The sequence below is a fragment of the Hydractinia symbiolongicarpus genome, chromosome 14, assembly GCF_029227915.1.
Source record: "Hydractinia symbiolongicarpus strain clone_291-10 chromosome 14, HSymV2.1, whole genome shotgun sequence".
In the NCBI taxonomy this organism is placed as follows: domain Eukaryota; kingdom Metazoa; phylum Cnidaria; class Hydrozoa; order Anthoathecata; family Hydractiniidae; genus Hydractinia; species Hydractinia symbiolongicarpus.
Window position 1 is genome coordinate 9,239,946 of NC_079888.1, and position 17,317 is coordinate 9,257,262.

Consider the following 17,317-nt stretch of genomic DNA (forward strand, 5'->3'; position numbering starts at 1 on the left):
TAATATGTTGTGGAATTAAGAAATTGTCTGTTTTTTTTTTGTTTGTGTGACGTCATTTCTTTGTATTAAAACATTACCATCTTTTTCCAAGTTTTATCAATTAAAGTAGTTTTGCATTTATTGCCGCAGAGTTACAAGGCCCAAAGAAGTGCAAGTACAAACAATAGGGTACCAACAAAGTATAACCTCGAGTTTGGAAGAAGAAAATATAAATATTTTCCTGCTTTCCCCGATTTTTAAAATCTGATATAAAAATCAATTAGTTTTTTTTGGATTTTATCAGTACTAATTTACAGGCGCGGATTCAGGGTTAGACAAGAGAAGAATGAAGTTAAGAATTTTTACCATTTTTCGCCATTCGAAACATTGATAACGCAGATTTTTATATATATATATTTATGGAACTACTAACCTCGTAACCAGTGCAATTTCTCGCTCTTTTGACATCCGAGACTCTGGGATATTAAATAATTGAAAAATTTCCTTGGTAACGAGGTTGATGAAAATCCATCTTGCATCAGCCTTTCATTTCACACAATAAGTGTTCAATAATTTCGCCTATAGTTCTACTCCGTTCAGTACTAATGTGCGAACCTACCCTCGCCTCCCGGGCTTTTTAGCTATATTATAATGCCCGTATACGTCTGTCTGTCTGTCTTTCTGTCTGTCTGTCACACAAAATGGTAGCTTAGCTGCGCAATAGCGAGAAGCACGCAATGTGGTATAAAAAGGACGGGCGAACCCGTGGATTTTCCACGGGCTAACAACTAGTTTTTTTTATAATAAGATAGAACAAAGGTTCCGTTCAGACAAAAAGTCTGGGGATGTGGTTAATGTAAACCAGCAAATCTGCCTCATTGGTGATAAAACAGTTTTCCCAGCAATAATTTCTTGTATTATGTCCCACCCCTATTAATTCTTATCCCTCCTCCCAACTACAAAACATGTAAAAGGTCACGTATCAATCGTTGTAAGGAAAATTTATTGATTTTCAATTCTGAAAACATTAATCGAACTTGCCATTAGTCCAAAACGTTTGATCACGGTAGCTATCGATATTATGTTAGAAACATCCTCGTTCCTTTTTGCCTGATGTCACAAAGGCGCTGGCGCTGCCGGCCCTCGATGTTAAAAGAAGTCAGAACTCCTGGGGAAAAGGTTGCGTTAGAACCTGTAAGGAATATCAACTATCCAGGACAAAAACAGAAGAAACGCAGTCATTCCTGTCCTCAGAGCTCTTTGAGATTTACTTTCGAGTTCATCTCAAAGAGCTCTTCGGTCGAGAATGAAACACAGTTTATCAAAAGTGTAACCAAATGTCACAACACAAAGCAAGGGTAACCAGAGTGTAATTTTTTTAAGTATTTATGTCTAAAATTACTTTTGTTGTGTTGCCTAGGACCATTACATTCTTAACAATAATAAAACTACACATTGGATATTTATACAAAAACTCAAAAGATTTGAGGTTTCTTGGCAATTTTGCTAATGGCTGCGAAAATAAAAAAAATAAAAAATATTGTTTCTATCTTATCTTAGTTCACAGTTGACTCTCCCTAATTCAAATTTCCACGGGAAAAATTTTTTGTTCGAATTATAGAGAGATTCGAATTATACAAAGTCTCTGTAATTCAAACTTTTAGTTTCAGAGAGTGAAAATTCAAATTACAGAGAGAAATTACGTTAATTTCCAAATCAAGGAAACAATTCAAGTTTTATTCAATCTTTTATTCAATCATAGTTTACACAAAAAAGGAACTCTATTTGAAAAACTGTTAAATATTTGATTGGTTTACACTCTAAAATTCGAATTAAGGAGAGAGTCGTGCTAAAGGGACTGAATAAATTTGACTGAATTTTAGAAAGTTAGAAAGATTTTCCACGGGAATCCACCGGCTAGAAAAATCAGAATTTGTCTGTCGCTACTTGCAGCTAAAATATTTGGCTTACAGACAGACAGCGAGTTGTTATATTTGTTTTGATCTAAAAATAACCATCTAAGTTCTTTCCTAACAAGCACTTGAAACTCTGACAGTAGTTTCCCAAATAAACAAAATCACATTTCTCTTCCTGATGTGAAAGAAGTCCGCAGATCACAACCTCGAACCCAGGGCATGTAGCGTTTTTTGATATGAAATGAAGATGAAACGCGTTTCATCCTCCTTACATCAAAAAACGCTACAGGCTCTGGATTCGAGGTTGTGTAGATCACTGTTAATACATACTTTTTCTTTATAGGAATATCAGACTGGGATTCCAGGTTAGAAACAATAGTTCTATTATTGTGAACAATACAGAAATAAAAATAATGGACAACCTACCTTTTTATATTAAAACTTCGCAGTTATTTTTACTTCGCGGATTTTTCGGGCAAAAATTCCTTTTTGCAACATTTTAATTTCGCGATTTAAACAGATATACACATATCACGGTATTTTAATTTCGCAGAAAGGGATGTTAGATAAAAGTTTTTTGTTTTGCAAGGTTTTAGTGTAAACGACAGAAGCTCCTGCCAAAGTAAACTGCATAACAATTATGCTCTCCATAAAATTTAATCCGCGCAAATTCTAAATTTTGTCAATACGTAAAATTAATTCTTATTGTCGTCACAATTAAGTAAAAAACTAATCAATGTGGCTGACATTCATATTCTCCCTGAAGTAATTCCGAGTCTAAATTGACATTTTGGTACGCTGCTGCGAAAATATAAATCCGCGTAAAAATGGCAAAATAAATCTTCATCCGCGAAATTATTCTTTGCGAAAGGTAAACGTTCGGGATATTAAATCCATGCGAAGAATAATTCGGTTAAGGTTTAAACTGTAGAAATAATGGCATTTCGCCACGATTTTCCATATAAAAACACAATCCTTTCTACAATCATGTTGTATAGGCCAAATTCATACGGCGCGGTCAAGTTCGTTTGAATTTCCTTGTAGGGAAAAAAATCATAATGGTGGCGAATGTTTCCGTGTACTTGGATAGATAAATCAAAGAAAAACGTTGTATAGTTTAATTACTTATTTACTGCCACGCCCCTTTGAAATCAAAATTTTATGGTTTACAGATCAAGGCGTACAGATAAGGTTTTGTAAGACCAAAGTTTTGAAATTACTGATTGTGATTTGTAACGAATACACTCAATCATTTTTACCTCGATGCGTGCGCAAGTAATATCGGGACTGTGACTCCATGTATTCTGCAGGCTAATAAAGTCGTCTGGTAAACAATGGGAATTCTATTGTGAAGGATGTTAAAAAAAACTATTATACAATTAATTTATGGAGCACAAACAAATCTTGAATATATATACTGAAAACTAACAATTTATTAACACCAACATATCAGATATCAATGTTATCTTAAAAGAAACTCCTATGTAAATTGAATACAAAAATGTTTTTCTGAAAAATTGTCATAAACTACAAATATATAAATAGACCATAAGAAAATATTACATAGTAGTAAAAAATTAGACCAGCAAAATTTAATTTTTTAAAAAAGCAAGGCAAGATCTTTGAAATCAGCATTACAAACGAGGAAACAATTATCCCTATGTCAACAAAAAATGTTTTATGTTCTTAATCATCAAAAACATTCAGAGCAAGTGTATCTGATGCATAACAATAAGGTAGAGACCAGCATCCAGGACACCCAGACCTGGGACTGGTAAGATTAAATATTTTTGAATGTAGCAATGTATTTTCCACCTTATTTTGTTGACACATGGTAACCCTATTTTACAAAATATTGATAGCTACATATAAAATATCATACGTAACAACCTGGGATCTGAACTTTGTTGTGTAAGTTAAGGACGGATTTTATGTAGCTCTCCTCTGACAGATGAAGACTGTTGACAAATTGCTGCATAATTTATAGGACTGTTTGTGCTCAATTTTAGCTAGCTAGCTATGTGCACATATTATTTAGCTAGCTAGTCATATATCAAATAATAAAATGCAACAAAACACGACACAACAAGCAAGTTAAAAAAATTAAAATACTATAGTTGCTTTTAAGGAGTTTGATGACAGCTCGGTTAGTTAGCTCCAAACAGTATAGATTTACCAATGAATGTGTCAAAATGTAACGCTTGCTTTGAGATGGCAAAAACCAATACTTTCTTTCAAAAACAATCATGTTGTACGCCAATAAACCAGAAAATTGAAATTACTAATGCAGCTATGGAATGTGGGATTAATAATATGTTAATAACATTAGCTAGCTATCTACTAAATACAAATCGATCACCAGCTTCTTCAATCACCTCCTCTTTTTAGTATTTTTATGTTTAGTCTTGTCTTTATTTGAGATGCTTTTAGTCGTTGTTGTTTTTAAAGAAGAGTCGTTTTCAATACATGGTTCATTTAGCTGCCTTGATGGTAAGATTAAAATTGCAAATATGCAAATCATCTGGAATATTCCACCAACAAAGAGTCCATACTTCAGAAACGTATCAAGAAACGATTCAGCCGCCATCTTGACTAACTCTGTTAGAGGGAGACTTAACTCTCGAGGGAGGAGCGCGTTTTAAAGTGAAAGTCAATAAATTGTGACGTAAAAAACCAATTAAAAAAAGGGAAAATACAAAAAACTGTATTTATATGTCTGATGTTATTTTGGCTTCTCAAAAGTTTTTAAAACGTAAGTGTTGGCTGAACAAGGTATGTGAGTTTTTATATTTTATGATGAGATAAGAAGTCAACTTTTATGTTGTAGTTTTTCAATAAAAACTTTAAAAAACAACTCAACAAAGGCAGTCAGGTTTCCAGACAGCGTTTTTTGTGAAAAGAACAGAACTCATTTTATCATTTCTATCAAAGAACGTAACAGCTCCTGGGTTCAAGGTTAGGCAATTGTTTGAACCTACAACCTGGATAAACACTGCATCAAGTATATATTTGAGAAAAGAAAAAGTTTTCTTCCTTCAAAGATTATACTTGGTATACTGTCATACAAACCTCTACCAACCCCCAGGCTCTTAGTCTCATTTTTATTACGGGACAACGAAACGAAATCTTTTTCTTTCTCGCCTTCCTGATATCAAAAAGAGAAAAAAAAGTCTGGGATAAAGGTTGGTAGTATATTTTTACTTTACTATTCCGCAAAACAACTTTGAAAACAAATTCTGAACTTTGGTGAATCTAGTAGTAGTACCAAGTTTCTTATAAACCACCTTCTTTAAAAAATGCGTAACTGAATAATTAACTTCATCTTCAAAATATTATCCTCCTCTGATGCTTTTAGAGAATATGTCAAATAAAGTGAAACAACATGACCAGGTCGACAGCGCTGGTGACTCAGCTTGTTCGCTTACCCATGTGGAAAAAGACAAAACACTTGGTGAATTCGGGGAAGAAATAATGTGCGAGAACGCTGAATCTGATATAACGGCAGAAAATCTTGACAGTACCGATGGACCCTTTAATTTTTCTTTTTGGAAGAAGAAACAGCATACAAATACTAACATTTCCCAAATTAGGGACGAAGAAAACATCGTGTTCACACATACTAAACATGAACCAAAACAACCAGACACGAAATTAACATTCGACGTTGATCCAGACACGTATGAAGTAAATACGTTTCCGCGTGGAATAGTGACGTTGATAAATATCAAGCAATTTCATAAGAGGTTATTACTTGGAACCCGAGAGGGAACAGACAAGGACGCGGAAAGGATTTGCAAGTTATTTCTAGATCTAGGCTTTATTGTTAATCGATATGATAATCCCTCGTGTGAACAGATCTTGGAAATCATGGAGAAAGCGGCGCTTGCCGATTATTCTAAAATGAGTTGTTGCGTATGTGCCATTTTGAGTCACGGAAAAGAAGGTTATATTAACGGGACAGACGGAAGAGTTAAAATTACAGAAATTACAAGTTTATTTAAAACCAACGGACTTGTTGGTAAACCAAAATTATTTTTATTCCAAGCTTGTAGAGGGAGAAAGTATATGGACCCAATGTCTTTGGATGTTGTTGACGGCAAAATGGACGTGGTTGAAAGAGATGGCATCAGCAATCCTAAAAAGTCTGAAGTGATTTCGCTTCCATCTGAAGCGGATTTCCTATACGCATACTCAACAGTTCCGGAATACTTCTCATGGCGCAGTGTCACAGATGGATCCTGGTTTATTGAAACCGTTTCTTGCGTCTTTCGACAGTTATCGCAAAAATTGGACGTCAATCGAATGTTCACACGGGTCAACGGACAAATGTCTAATCGAGAGTCGTTTACAGAAAAAAAAGCGACAGATGGTAAACGTCAAATCGCGTCTATTGTGAGCCAATTGAGAAAAGATCTTTTCTTGTATTCGCCATACGGTGCGTTGCCACGAGATTAATTCTAAAATGTTGGGAAAACGAAAACAATTTACAAGAACTTTGTGTGTAAATTAAGTGGATTAATTTTGACGAAGTCAAAAAAAGTCTTATTTTGCGAGAACTTATTTTCGCGAATTGACCCCTTTTAAATTTTCGCGGAAACTTACTTTTTTTGAAAAAATCCTACAAGTAATTCAACTTTAAGCTATATATTTGCTTGATTTTAATTTTTTTCTTTTAAATTTGTATTGATAACAATATACAAAATAACAATATACAAATCATAAATTTAAAAATACATATATAGCAATATGGCAACCTTCGTCATTTTTTAAAGCCCGGGACAGGAACTCACATGGCTGATATAGAAAGAAGGAGTTTTCGAAATAAGGATGCGAAATTTTTCAGCAACCTCGTTCCCACCACTTTTCATTTTTTTATTTTTGTTGTGACACGGTCTTTCAGTATAAAAAAAACCCGGAAAAGGACGCCATATATTTAGCATAGTTCATAGTTCGTCAGGCGGGAGAATCTTTCGTCGCAAAGCAAAAATAACGAGTTTTGTTTTATCTTTGAGGTACCTTTGCTGGAGAGAATTGTCATGCAATGATTCTATCGAGGAAAAACATTTTTTAGAACTGGACGAATTTTTTTCTGAAATACACCTAAAGAAATGTGTTTTTTAAAAGCAACCTTATAAGCAACTGTACTAGAATCTACAAGATTACGCTTCATTTTCCCGAATTTTAAACCGAATTATTACTTAATTTACATATTTAGTAAAAATGTGACACTTTGTCGAATAATTGGGTGAACACTTAAATTTTTAATCTTGAATTCTTTTTAAATTTTTCAATTGTCTGCTAAGCAATTTTTCTATTAAATTTTGGGCAATCTTTAGCCAAAAGCTTTGTTTACACCTGTTTTCTCTTTTTAAACAATAGAACTATTGTTCTTAACCCAAAATCCCAGCCCGATACTCTTAGCAAATTTTTATAAAGAAACGTGTAAATAACAGAACTCGTAGATGCGTGTACACTTAATCTCCCAGTGAAAGCGGCCTGATCGCTTAGAATACATAACGATTTATTATATATTTTCCAAAATGACGTAAAAATTTTTTACGACAAAACGCGATATCAATCTTAAACTCTCGTAATCTCGTGTTGTATAATTCCACTATCACAGAGTGTCACACACTCGAGGTTTTTACCATTCATCCCGGTTTTTTTTACTCTCCTTCCCAGTGTTGCACTCTTGATTGCGGTTGATAAATAATCAGACAAAAATTGGTAAATACATATTTATTTTCTAAAATTATTTATGTACAAACGATCTCTATAAGAATAAAATTTTCGCTCGTACAATTTAAATATTTTAATATAGGAACTTGGTTAGAAAAAACTTACCAAATTAGTACCCAGTCTAGCTGTTTGGCAAACATTTTACAGACGACTCTGAATATCTAGAATTTTCAACAGGATCAGTGTTTAGATATGTCTTTGAGTAGTTACAGGGTCGAAAAATCTGAATAAAAAATCTGGAAGTAACAAAACTAATAGGATGTAGAAAAAAGTTGTTAAGCAGGAAGTTAGTAAATACTTTTGACGCCCAAGTAAACGCCCATGCTATACACTTAGCGCCATCTTCTATAAACGCCTGGGTATAAAACCCTGAAAACGTCCCCTTGAGACACCCTTCTTCACTCCCTCTAAAATCACGACAAAGGTCTCTATCACATTTGTATTGTGAAGAAAGTGATGTAGCAATGCACATAATACTCTATGGAATACATTATTCAAGTAGTAAGAAGTAAACTATATCCCCACCACCCGCTCCCACCCTGAATTAACCTAGGGAAAATTCTGAGATGTTGGTAAGACTACATATTCAAATATTTTCGAGATGTAGAATATATGAGAGGCATGGAAAAGAGTTGCAAATGAGATGTGATCCAAGAAGGTTCGCTCTGAAAGGTGGAGTGTAAAGAATATATAAATCCCAGCTCAATTGCTTTTGTTGTACGCAAAGCATTTAGCTATTATATGGTTTTGAAAATCTTCAAAGAAATATATACAATGTGCAGTTTTACCATTAAAAATAAAATTAGGAACTACAGAAAAAATTGTTGAATTATTTTACATTTATGACTTAAAAATATTTTAAAATTAATTTTCTTGTGTACAATATATACATACCGATTTTTATGTTGACAAAACAATTGCTTATTGAAAAAAACGAACAATGTTCCAGACGTTTTGTCTTGAAACATTTATTGGCCTATATTACTTCAAAGGCGAAAGTAAAAGATCTTTATATGCTGAGTTCATGGACTTATAGTCACTCAGCTGAAGTGTTTCACATTCAACTATGTGCTTTTGTTGAACTTTATAGGACAGCGGAGTCCTTCTAAAGCGGTATTTGGGTGCAACTCGTGAACGCGATGCAGCTATGTTAGATGACGACAACGTTGATCGCGCTCTTTGTTGGTGCGGCCACGTATAGCTCCGATATAACATGAGTCTACTTAACTGACTAGAAGACCGGTTCAAGAAGTTTGACCGCTGTATCTTTTTACCGGACCAATTTTTCTTGTTGCTAAGAGACAATTGATCCAATCGCAAAATTGGTGATATTGATCGGACACGTGGAGTTGTGTGGTGCCGCGTGATTTTTGTGTTGCCGCTACTCCACTCCATGCTGGATACACCACTGTCCACTCGTCCTTCCTCCACAACTACATTAAGAGAATCTCTCGCCGAAGTGTCATCAACAGAACATCTGTCTACGGTACTACCGGTCATTTCCACAGTGTTACCGGTCATTTCCGAGGTGCTACCAGACAGACCGGAAATACTCCCTACAACTTCGGTACTGTTTAAGGGAAGATCTCGAAAAAACCGTCGAGGACGAATGTTTTCTTTATCGGAAAACTCTCGTTCAAACGAGTTAGTAAACTTTGTTGCACGTCTAAGTGCTGCATTCGCTCGTAAACAAACAAGATCATCGCCTAAGTTTGTGTCTTTCGATGGACTGTCTTTCCACCACATTTCGAGCTCCGGACTGATGCTACTTTCTGACAGGGCCACTTTCTGCGGTAAAATCGGCTTAGGTAAAACTTTGGGATTCGTGGATGACTTCATACTTTCTGTCAACACAGGCTTAGGTAAAGCTCTCCGTTTGCCGCTGTTACAAGCCGTATTAAAACGCGTGCTTTCTTCGCAGATGAAGCTCTTTAAATTAGTTCGTGTCGGTGTGACCGCGTCTCGATGTTTCAGAATGCCTTTTAAGGGAGTTGTGTTACCACTATTTGTATTAATAAGTCCATATGTAGGACTGATATACGGGTTTTTTTCTCCCTTGACTTTTAAAGATGTCGCATCACTTGACGCATGCTCAGCGCGGTCTTCTTTTTCAGCTGAAGCCTTCACATATTCCCCATCCTTCTCACAATTACGCATGTTGCCATTTTTGTTTGAAGTTAATTCTTCTAGTGACGCCAGCTCAGTTATATCAAGTGGACCTATGGTTGGAGAAAGGTGTCATACATAGCACTGCCCATGTAACGAGAAGCAAAACAATGATTAAAAATCCTAATAAAAAATAGTTAGTCATTTGTGAACAATCATTTTAACAGAAACATTTAAGGATTTTTCACGTCGACCCTAATCCAAACCCGGCCTAAATTGTCGATATTTTTTGCACGTTGGTCAAACTCACATTAAAAACAAAAAAATACTGTCATTTCAGGGTTTGGCTTGAAAGGTCCAAGACATACATACGGCACTTATAAATATCCAAACTAATTATGAGCTTGTTGCACAAATGCAACTTCTTTATGAACGACACTATTACAAGCGACACCAGGTTGAAATTCTTTATTTAGGCAATTGATAAGTGACACTTTAGGCAGCTCGAGATCCAACCTAGTCTTATAATTTCAATGTAATCTGGAGTCAGTAGAACGTTAAGCAACACTAAAACTGAAGTAAAAAGAATGAGAACAAGAGGAATTTCCCTGACCAGTATCCTCTGAGTTATGCTCGTCCTTGTCTTTGGAACTGTGCTCATTAATAGAAGAGATATCACATCCAGTAAAAGCAAGTATGTTTCGAGCTGTCGATTCTTTGATACTTTGTTGACCGCTCTCACTAGGCTCCAAAAAATCAAAACCTAAAAGAACCAGTCAATATCGTTATTATAAACGAAAAATAAAGTTGTAAAAAATACGCAGACGAAACATTACTACCTTGTTTCTATTACTTTTCGCGCAGTAAGAAGAAAGTTCGCGCGTATTAATTTTCGCGCATCGCGTTATCAATTTTTGCGTAAGTTCAAAAAATGAGAACCAGAAGGGTAAAAACTAGGGTTTTAGAGGAAATATTGATAAATTGAAGGTATTTCTCAATTCTAACGTGGAATTAACTATAAATCCAAGTAAACACGTATTCCAAGAAAATTTAATGTGAACCAATTGTCATCTTTCTAAGTGCGGCTCATATCCTGCAAAATTGTGCTTAGTTGTATAGGTTTTTCTTTATAACTGATATGAGTGTGCAAAAAGTAGTTTTAAGGGAACAAATAATGCCAAAAAACACAACTTGTAACGTTTCTTTAATCCTGCAGAACAGAAGAAGTATAAACAAAAACAAAAGTACATACCCGCATTGCTTGAAGTCGGTTGCGATGGAGCACTTTCATATTTTATTGGAGAAATATCTGGAGAATTAAACCTAACATCACGACTTGATTCTCGAATGTTTTCGTCCGTCTCATTCAAATCAAAGCTGACGTCTGGTAAATATGAGTAGGTGCTGGCATCCTTTGCTTTGGATGAACGGATAGGCGAAACATCGACAGACGAAAAGGAAGTGTCGTCACGTAGTTTGTGTGGCGTACCAACATTGGAAGCTTGTTTTGGACTGGTGTCGTCGGAAGAACTAAACACGGACAGTGTACTTCCTGTTGACATCTCTTTAACTGGAGATATCGACGGACTGAGGCAGTTATCTGTAGAGAAAGAAACGGGCGAGTTACGCTTATTGGTGGAGGTTTCGCCCGTGGGACTTGATGTTGTATAACCCGGTGTCAAACGTGGGCTGGGTTTGTCTTCCAGCTTAACTGGCGTTTTTGGTTCGTGAACAAAAAGTTTACGGCGCAGAGATGAAATCATTAACTCTTTCGCCTCATCTGATTCCTCAGTGTATGAGTAAAAGTTTTTACTGATTAAAGTCTCGAGATTGAAGTCGACTGGAAATGTTAAAACTGTCTGACAACATGCATCAGCTAACATGGTATCCTCAGCTGTTGAAATGCTCATGCGATCTCGACTCACGCTTGATGCTGCATGAGATATGTACGAAGTATTGCAGGAGTTTTCTGCTTGATCGGTGATATATCTCGTCGTTGGAGGGTTTGGTGAGAATGTGACGCGCTTCAAGATATCAGCTCGATTGTCCAACCAGGGAGAAGGCAACAGTACGTTTCGGAAGTATTCATCAACCTGCTGCTGGTGTTTCTCTTCATCTTCTTGCCTCTCATACCTGAATAAAAGTATTCTTTCATCAAAAATTAATTCAAACACAGTTTTCGGTGTTTTAACTACTCCTTTTGTTAAAATAATGCCTGTTCTGAAGTTCTTAAAACAACCATTTTTTTACCCCAAAGCCCACATAACCCTTCAGTCAACTTCCTTTCCCCCCCTACTCTGCAATGATCCAGTTTTAAGCAATATTTACATCTACCTGTTCAAATAAAGTTGAAAAAGACTAAATAAAATTTTACTCCACACTCCAGCAAGATCCGTTTTGGGAATTGCGACATTTTTTGATCACAACATTATCAGCACACAACAAAAAAAATCAATATTTTTAAAAGATCATATTGTAATGGTAACCAAGACATCCAATATCAGGTTCAGCGATGTATTTCAAAACACTTGATATATGCCAAGGCAAATTGTTGCTTACAATAAAGGACTAAACTCTTAAAATGCCTTCTCATTTTTAAAAAGACCCTTGTTTTGGTTGAAAAATAATAACTTTTTCACAATTTGAGTTGCCATTGGTGACTAAGGAAATAGCAAGAAAACAACAACTATTAACTAAATGTTGAAAAAAACCCTACAAATTTAACACGATTTGTACTGAATTTTAGGTTCGTTCTAGCCGATTTCCAACGTTTGAACTAAAAATTTTTTAAGTTAAAATAAAATTTTTTGATTAGAAAAGTTAGACGAATTAGGCCGAATTTGAATCTATTTTAACTGATTTTTATAGCAAATGATATCGTCTTGTATAAAAATAAACAGATGTCATTAAAGTTCAGGGACGATTTTAGACGAGGGAAAACGTCCTGTAGAAGCTTATAAAACATGTGGTTGTTTTAATTTCTATATTTTATAAGAAAATAGTAATTTTATTTCAGAATAAGCTATGGTGATCTTTAAGCTTTATAGGGTCGTTTTCTCATCATTCGAAAAGTAATACAGAGATTTTTTAGCTTCTCACATATAAGCTTCTCATGTTAACATGTGGCTGCTATGTGAGATTAAATTCATGTAAAGTTACAATAAAGCGGTAATAGATAGGGTACAAATATAACATAAAAAAATATGGCGTATATATCCTACAAACATATAAAATCAACAACAGAGAAAAAAGGAAAAATAAACAAATAAATATAAAGGAGCAAACAAACTGGTAAATAAACATTGAAGACGAAGTTGCAATTTTCAACATATGGAAAACATCTTTCTATTCCTTAGGTGTAATGATCATTTTTATAACGTTTGTTGATCAGGATGAAATGTTGGCACCAGAATGATTTTATTATGATTTTTGAAAGAAATCTATATAGTTTTTGAACATTACTTTTTTAACTATCAGAGCTTTTAATTGCGGATGCTTGCACAACATCATGTAAAATTTCAACAATCTTACACCACAAAACACTGAAATAAAAGTCAGTATAACTTTTACTTATTTATTGTGAGGAAACAGCTGGCAAGAAACAAAACGAAGTAAGAACTAAAACAGCTCATCTTATCAATATCACAAACATAAACCACATGGTAATACAGCTTTATTTTACTGCTAATAAAATGGTACATATACCCAAAAAATGCATTCATTTGCAATTTGGGTTTATGGCAAAATATAAATCAACTCCTGCTAGGGACTAACTTACTATGACAATTCCAAATGACTGTAGATTAAACCACCTGTTAATATTAAGACCTCCTCAACAGTTTGTTGAAAGCACATACAAAAATCAAAGACATTCAAAAAAATATTGGACATGCAGATCAATGTAAAAATGATTAAAATAATTAAATAAGAAACTTTCATTATTTATAGAACATCCCTTTGGAAATGAGAATTTTGTTGTGTTTGGTATCTTCAATCAACGCAGAATAATGGATTATTGGTGACCCTGATGAATAAAACTTTTATAGCATTGGTGATCAGCACAAACATTTTAAAAGCATACGTATATTTTGTTTTAAAATTGATCGAACTCACGTTACACTGTATTCTTGATTTGGAAACAAATCCATTTGAGCTGGTTTTAAAAGAGCAATTTGATCAATCGACCATCGGAATTCTTCAGCAGATTTTCTTTTCGGTGTAGAAGGATTGATAAACACTGATGAATCAAGTACTGGAAAGTTTTCTTTATCATACAGCTGACTGTCGAAGGGATTCCGAGTTATTTCTAAGTTGTTTCCTTCAAACTCATCCGCTGAGTTATCTTCCATCTTTGCCTCTATGTTATTAATCACTATCAAGTTTCATTACAAAAGTATTACAAGTATTCATAGATATTGATTTTTTATGTTATGTTTTACAAAATACTACTTTTAGTTACTTTCAAGATCAGACTATTTAGGTAACATAAAAAGCTAAAGGATCGTCTTCACAAACTTCACAATATTTTATTTGAAACAAATACATCACTGTAGATCTGTTGAAATGTAAAAGAAAGGTCTAAAAGTATTTTTATGTAATAAATTTATCACATTTTATAATTGCTTTGAAAACAATTCGCTTGGATAAAGCGAATGTATGTGCTTGAAGCTTTATAATATTTTAGAAAAAGAAAAATTCACGACTGCGATAAAAAGCACTCGTAAATCTTTTTACGAGTGTGCGGGCAAATGCAAATCGGAAAATGTTGACATTAAAAAAGGTCTGATTTCTTTCCTTTGCGTGCATGTGCATTGTTTTCAATGCGAAGTCAAAACATTTCGTCACTTTCCAACACATCTAGCTATCTCTCTATATGTTGGCACATCATGGTAGCATTGCTTTTCTTAGTAGATAGATGTGCATATTTTACATGGCTAGCCTCGCAAAATATCGAGGGATATACCCAATTATTTCCCAGGATGGGCCATGGCTTAGATCAGGAGTCCTAGAGTATTTAATGCTCATTTTGAGCTACACAGACTCAATTAGGGTCGGCATGCTTAGCTAACAGACAACTCCCTGTCACATCCCCAATGGCCCAAACACAGTGACGACATTACTTTAATATCTATTTGATTACTGCTTTTTTTTTTAAACTACAAAAACTACAGCCAGCACAGTTCTGTAGCTTTTCAACAAATTTACAATCAATATATAAATATATACTATTTCAACAAATTTACAATCAATATATAAATATATACGTAGCTAGCTACCATAAAGGGGGGGGGGGTTAAATACCTGACCGTCTGATCTGATTAATATACTCATTCTTAGTAACTTCGTGAGAAAAATGGATTGGTGTCTGTCACAGGTTGGGTACGGCCTTAAATGGATGCTTAAATTTAATGGGACCATATGTTTTACAGTCGTTATGGCTAACGCGGGTTGTTTAACATCACTTTCCTTCGCAAATGTTTTGAACGATCCAGTCATTTTCAAAAAATTCTCTTTTTTTTGCGCCACAGTCTACAGCACTATTATGCAGAACCAGTTATATTATAAGCTACAATCACTGATTTAGGTTCGGCAGTTTATTCCCCGGTTATCACGCTGGTTAATGAAGAATTTCATAGTGCAAACTCAGGTTGCGAAAAAGCCGAGAACAGTAATAATTTTTCCTATGACGCAGCGCATAAATTATCACGACTAAATTTTTTAACATAAGTTTCGCAATCTCGGGTGCACGCCGGTGAGAAATTATTAAAACACGTGTCGGTCCGCGAGGAAAATATTTTTTTCGAAGCACACGTAGCCTAGTAAACTAAGCTTTCTTCTTCGAGTTGATAAAATGAGTTTCTCTCAAACTAAAGCTTAGACGCGAACGAATGACTAAGCGGAAACCCCAAGTTTAAATTGGACAATATGACTAATCGCTTCGGAGCTAATTTTAAATTATCTGTGAATTGTTTACCAAGCTTGGTCACATCTTACTGTGGTAAAAACTTTTTAGTTTACTAATGTTTGTTAGGGTGAGTGAAACCACTCGCTGGAATATTCGGATGAAAAGGGCTTTCCCCGACATGGACCACATGAGCAAAGAACAATAGAATTAGCCAATTAAAAGGGGGCCAGATTTTGGCCGCAGAAAAATTGTTTGAGACCCAGCGTAATTTTTCTCACCTTAACTACTCCGATTTCCCGGTGGTAAGAAAAATTACGCTGGGTCTCCCTGGCTAAAGCACACGTGGAAACAAGTGATTAATTTTTGGATTTATTTCGTTTAACACATTTCATTTATTTTTTTGTGCCTATGTAACGCCCTTTAAAGTTGCAGAGTAATATCTGAGGAGACAAGTTCTTACTGTTGTTTATCGTCGTCAGATGGGTAAGCACAATTTATTATTTAACGTAAATGCGTTTTTTGTTACCTCGCATTTAACTATGTATTTTTTGCATTAGAATCCTCAAGCGATGCATCTGCCAATGAACATGCAGGGTAAAACAAAAGTTTTACATTAATATCGAATTTTTTAAATCGTATTTATACAAAATAGCAAACAATATTGTTCATACATTTAATTATATCACCTTCGGTATGAAATTAATTTTTTTTTAGAAGTCAAAGAATCAAACTTATGTGAAGTTTCTGAAAGTAAGGAAATCCCCATAAGAAGGAAAGGTATATCTAGAGGTATGCTACTTTTGCCCAAAGATATGAAGAAAAACTCACAATTAATGTAATTACCGATTCTTAGTTAAGAACAACATTAAAGACTTTTAGATCACATGAAAGACTGGCTTCAATGTACGTTAAATACCAATGACACTACTTATGTTGTGTCGAATACGTACGAAGCGAATAACTTAATTCGAAGCTACGAGATAGAAACTGTTTCAAAGTTCAGTATCCAAGTATCAACTAAAGACTTTGGAGACACAGGTATTTACATGTGTATTAAGGAAAAATGCATTCTGTAGAAAAAAAACTTTGTTTTCACACACATCACTACGTTTAGACATGTACTCAAAAAAGCAAAAAATACGCTGGGAGGAAGAAGGTTTGGAATTTGATGGAATACCTTTCGTTGTTGTTAATGCGAAAAGATTGGATTGTCACCATGGTAAAGACAGACGATTTTACTCGAAACAGAAACGTAAAGATAAGAAAAATACATTAAAGGTAAATTATTTGACCTGTAGTTATATACTACGCACTTTCATATAAAACAAAACGAGAAAAATAACCGCCTGCTTTCTTTTGAAGATGACTGATCATAACTTCCGAAAATCTAACTTGTTTTTGCAAGACACAAAAAAGTTTGGTTGTGAGGCCGAAATTAAATTAACAGAGCTCATAAAATTTCCTGAGTATAAGGTTTGTATTCTGTGCTATTCTTTAATTTTCTGCAAAAAATATTTATATCTGATCTGATCATTACTGTACTCTTTCTGTTCATCCAATATAGATCAATGACAACACCACATGGAAAAGAGCTAATGGATCAACGTTACTACGACAAGCATTGAATTTTTCGCAGTTTTTAAGAAGTTTCCAAACTGGACGTGGTATGATC

General features: G+C 34.7%; 2 protein-coding genes across 2 annotated transcripts; one reads left to right on the forward strand and one right to left on the reverse strand.

Moving 5' to 3' along the window:
- Nucleotides 1–4,675: 4,675 nt before the first annotated feature.
- LOC130625346 (caspase-3-like) lies at nucleotides 4,676–6,648 on the forward strand. The gene is made up of 2 exons (XM_057440426.1): nucleotides 4,676–4,850; nucleotides 5,251–6,648. The coding sequence occupies exon 2, from the start codon at nucleotides 5,256–5,258 to the stop codon at nucleotides 6,348–6,350; it is 1,095 nt and encodes a 364-aa protein (XP_057296409.1). The 5' UTR covers nucleotides 4,676–4,850; nucleotides 5,251–5,255; the 3' UTR covers nucleotides 6,351–6,648.
- A 1,277-nt stretch (nucleotides 6,649–7,925) lies between these two features.
- On the reverse strand, nucleotides 7,926–14,184 carry LOC130625345 (protein aurora borealis-like). The gene is made up of 4 exons (XM_057440425.1): nucleotides 13,854–14,184; nucleotides 10,993–11,873; nucleotides 10,354–10,503; nucleotides 7,926–9,853 (listed from the first exon to the last, which is right to left on the reverse strand). The coding sequence occupies exons 1-4, from the start codon at nucleotides 14,087–14,089 to the stop codon at nucleotides 8,616–8,618; spliced, it is 2,505 nt and encodes an 834-aa protein (XP_057296408.1). The 5' UTR covers nucleotides 14,090–14,184; the 3' UTR covers nucleotides 7,926–8,615.
- Nucleotides 14,185–17,317: the final 3,133 nt, after the last annotated feature.

Bases quoted from the DNA above. Each gene is read 5' to 3' on its own strand.
- LOC130625345 (XM_057440425.1), bottom strand. From the start codon at position 14,089: ATGGAAGATAACTCAGCGGATGAGTTTGAAGGAAACAACTTAGAAATA. The intron at 10,504-10,992 runs GTATGTACTTTT...TGGTTCTTTTAG, and splicing joins ACCGACTTCAAGCAATGCGG to GTTTTGATTTTTTGGAGCCT. The intron at 9,854-10,353 runs GTCAGGGAAATT...CTCCAACCATAG, and splicing joins GCATAACTCAGAGGATACTG to GTCCACTTGATATAACTGAG.
- LOC130625346 (XM_057440426.1), top strand. From the start codon at position 5,256: ATGTCAAATAAAGTGAAACAACATGACCAGGTCGACAGCGCTGGTGAC.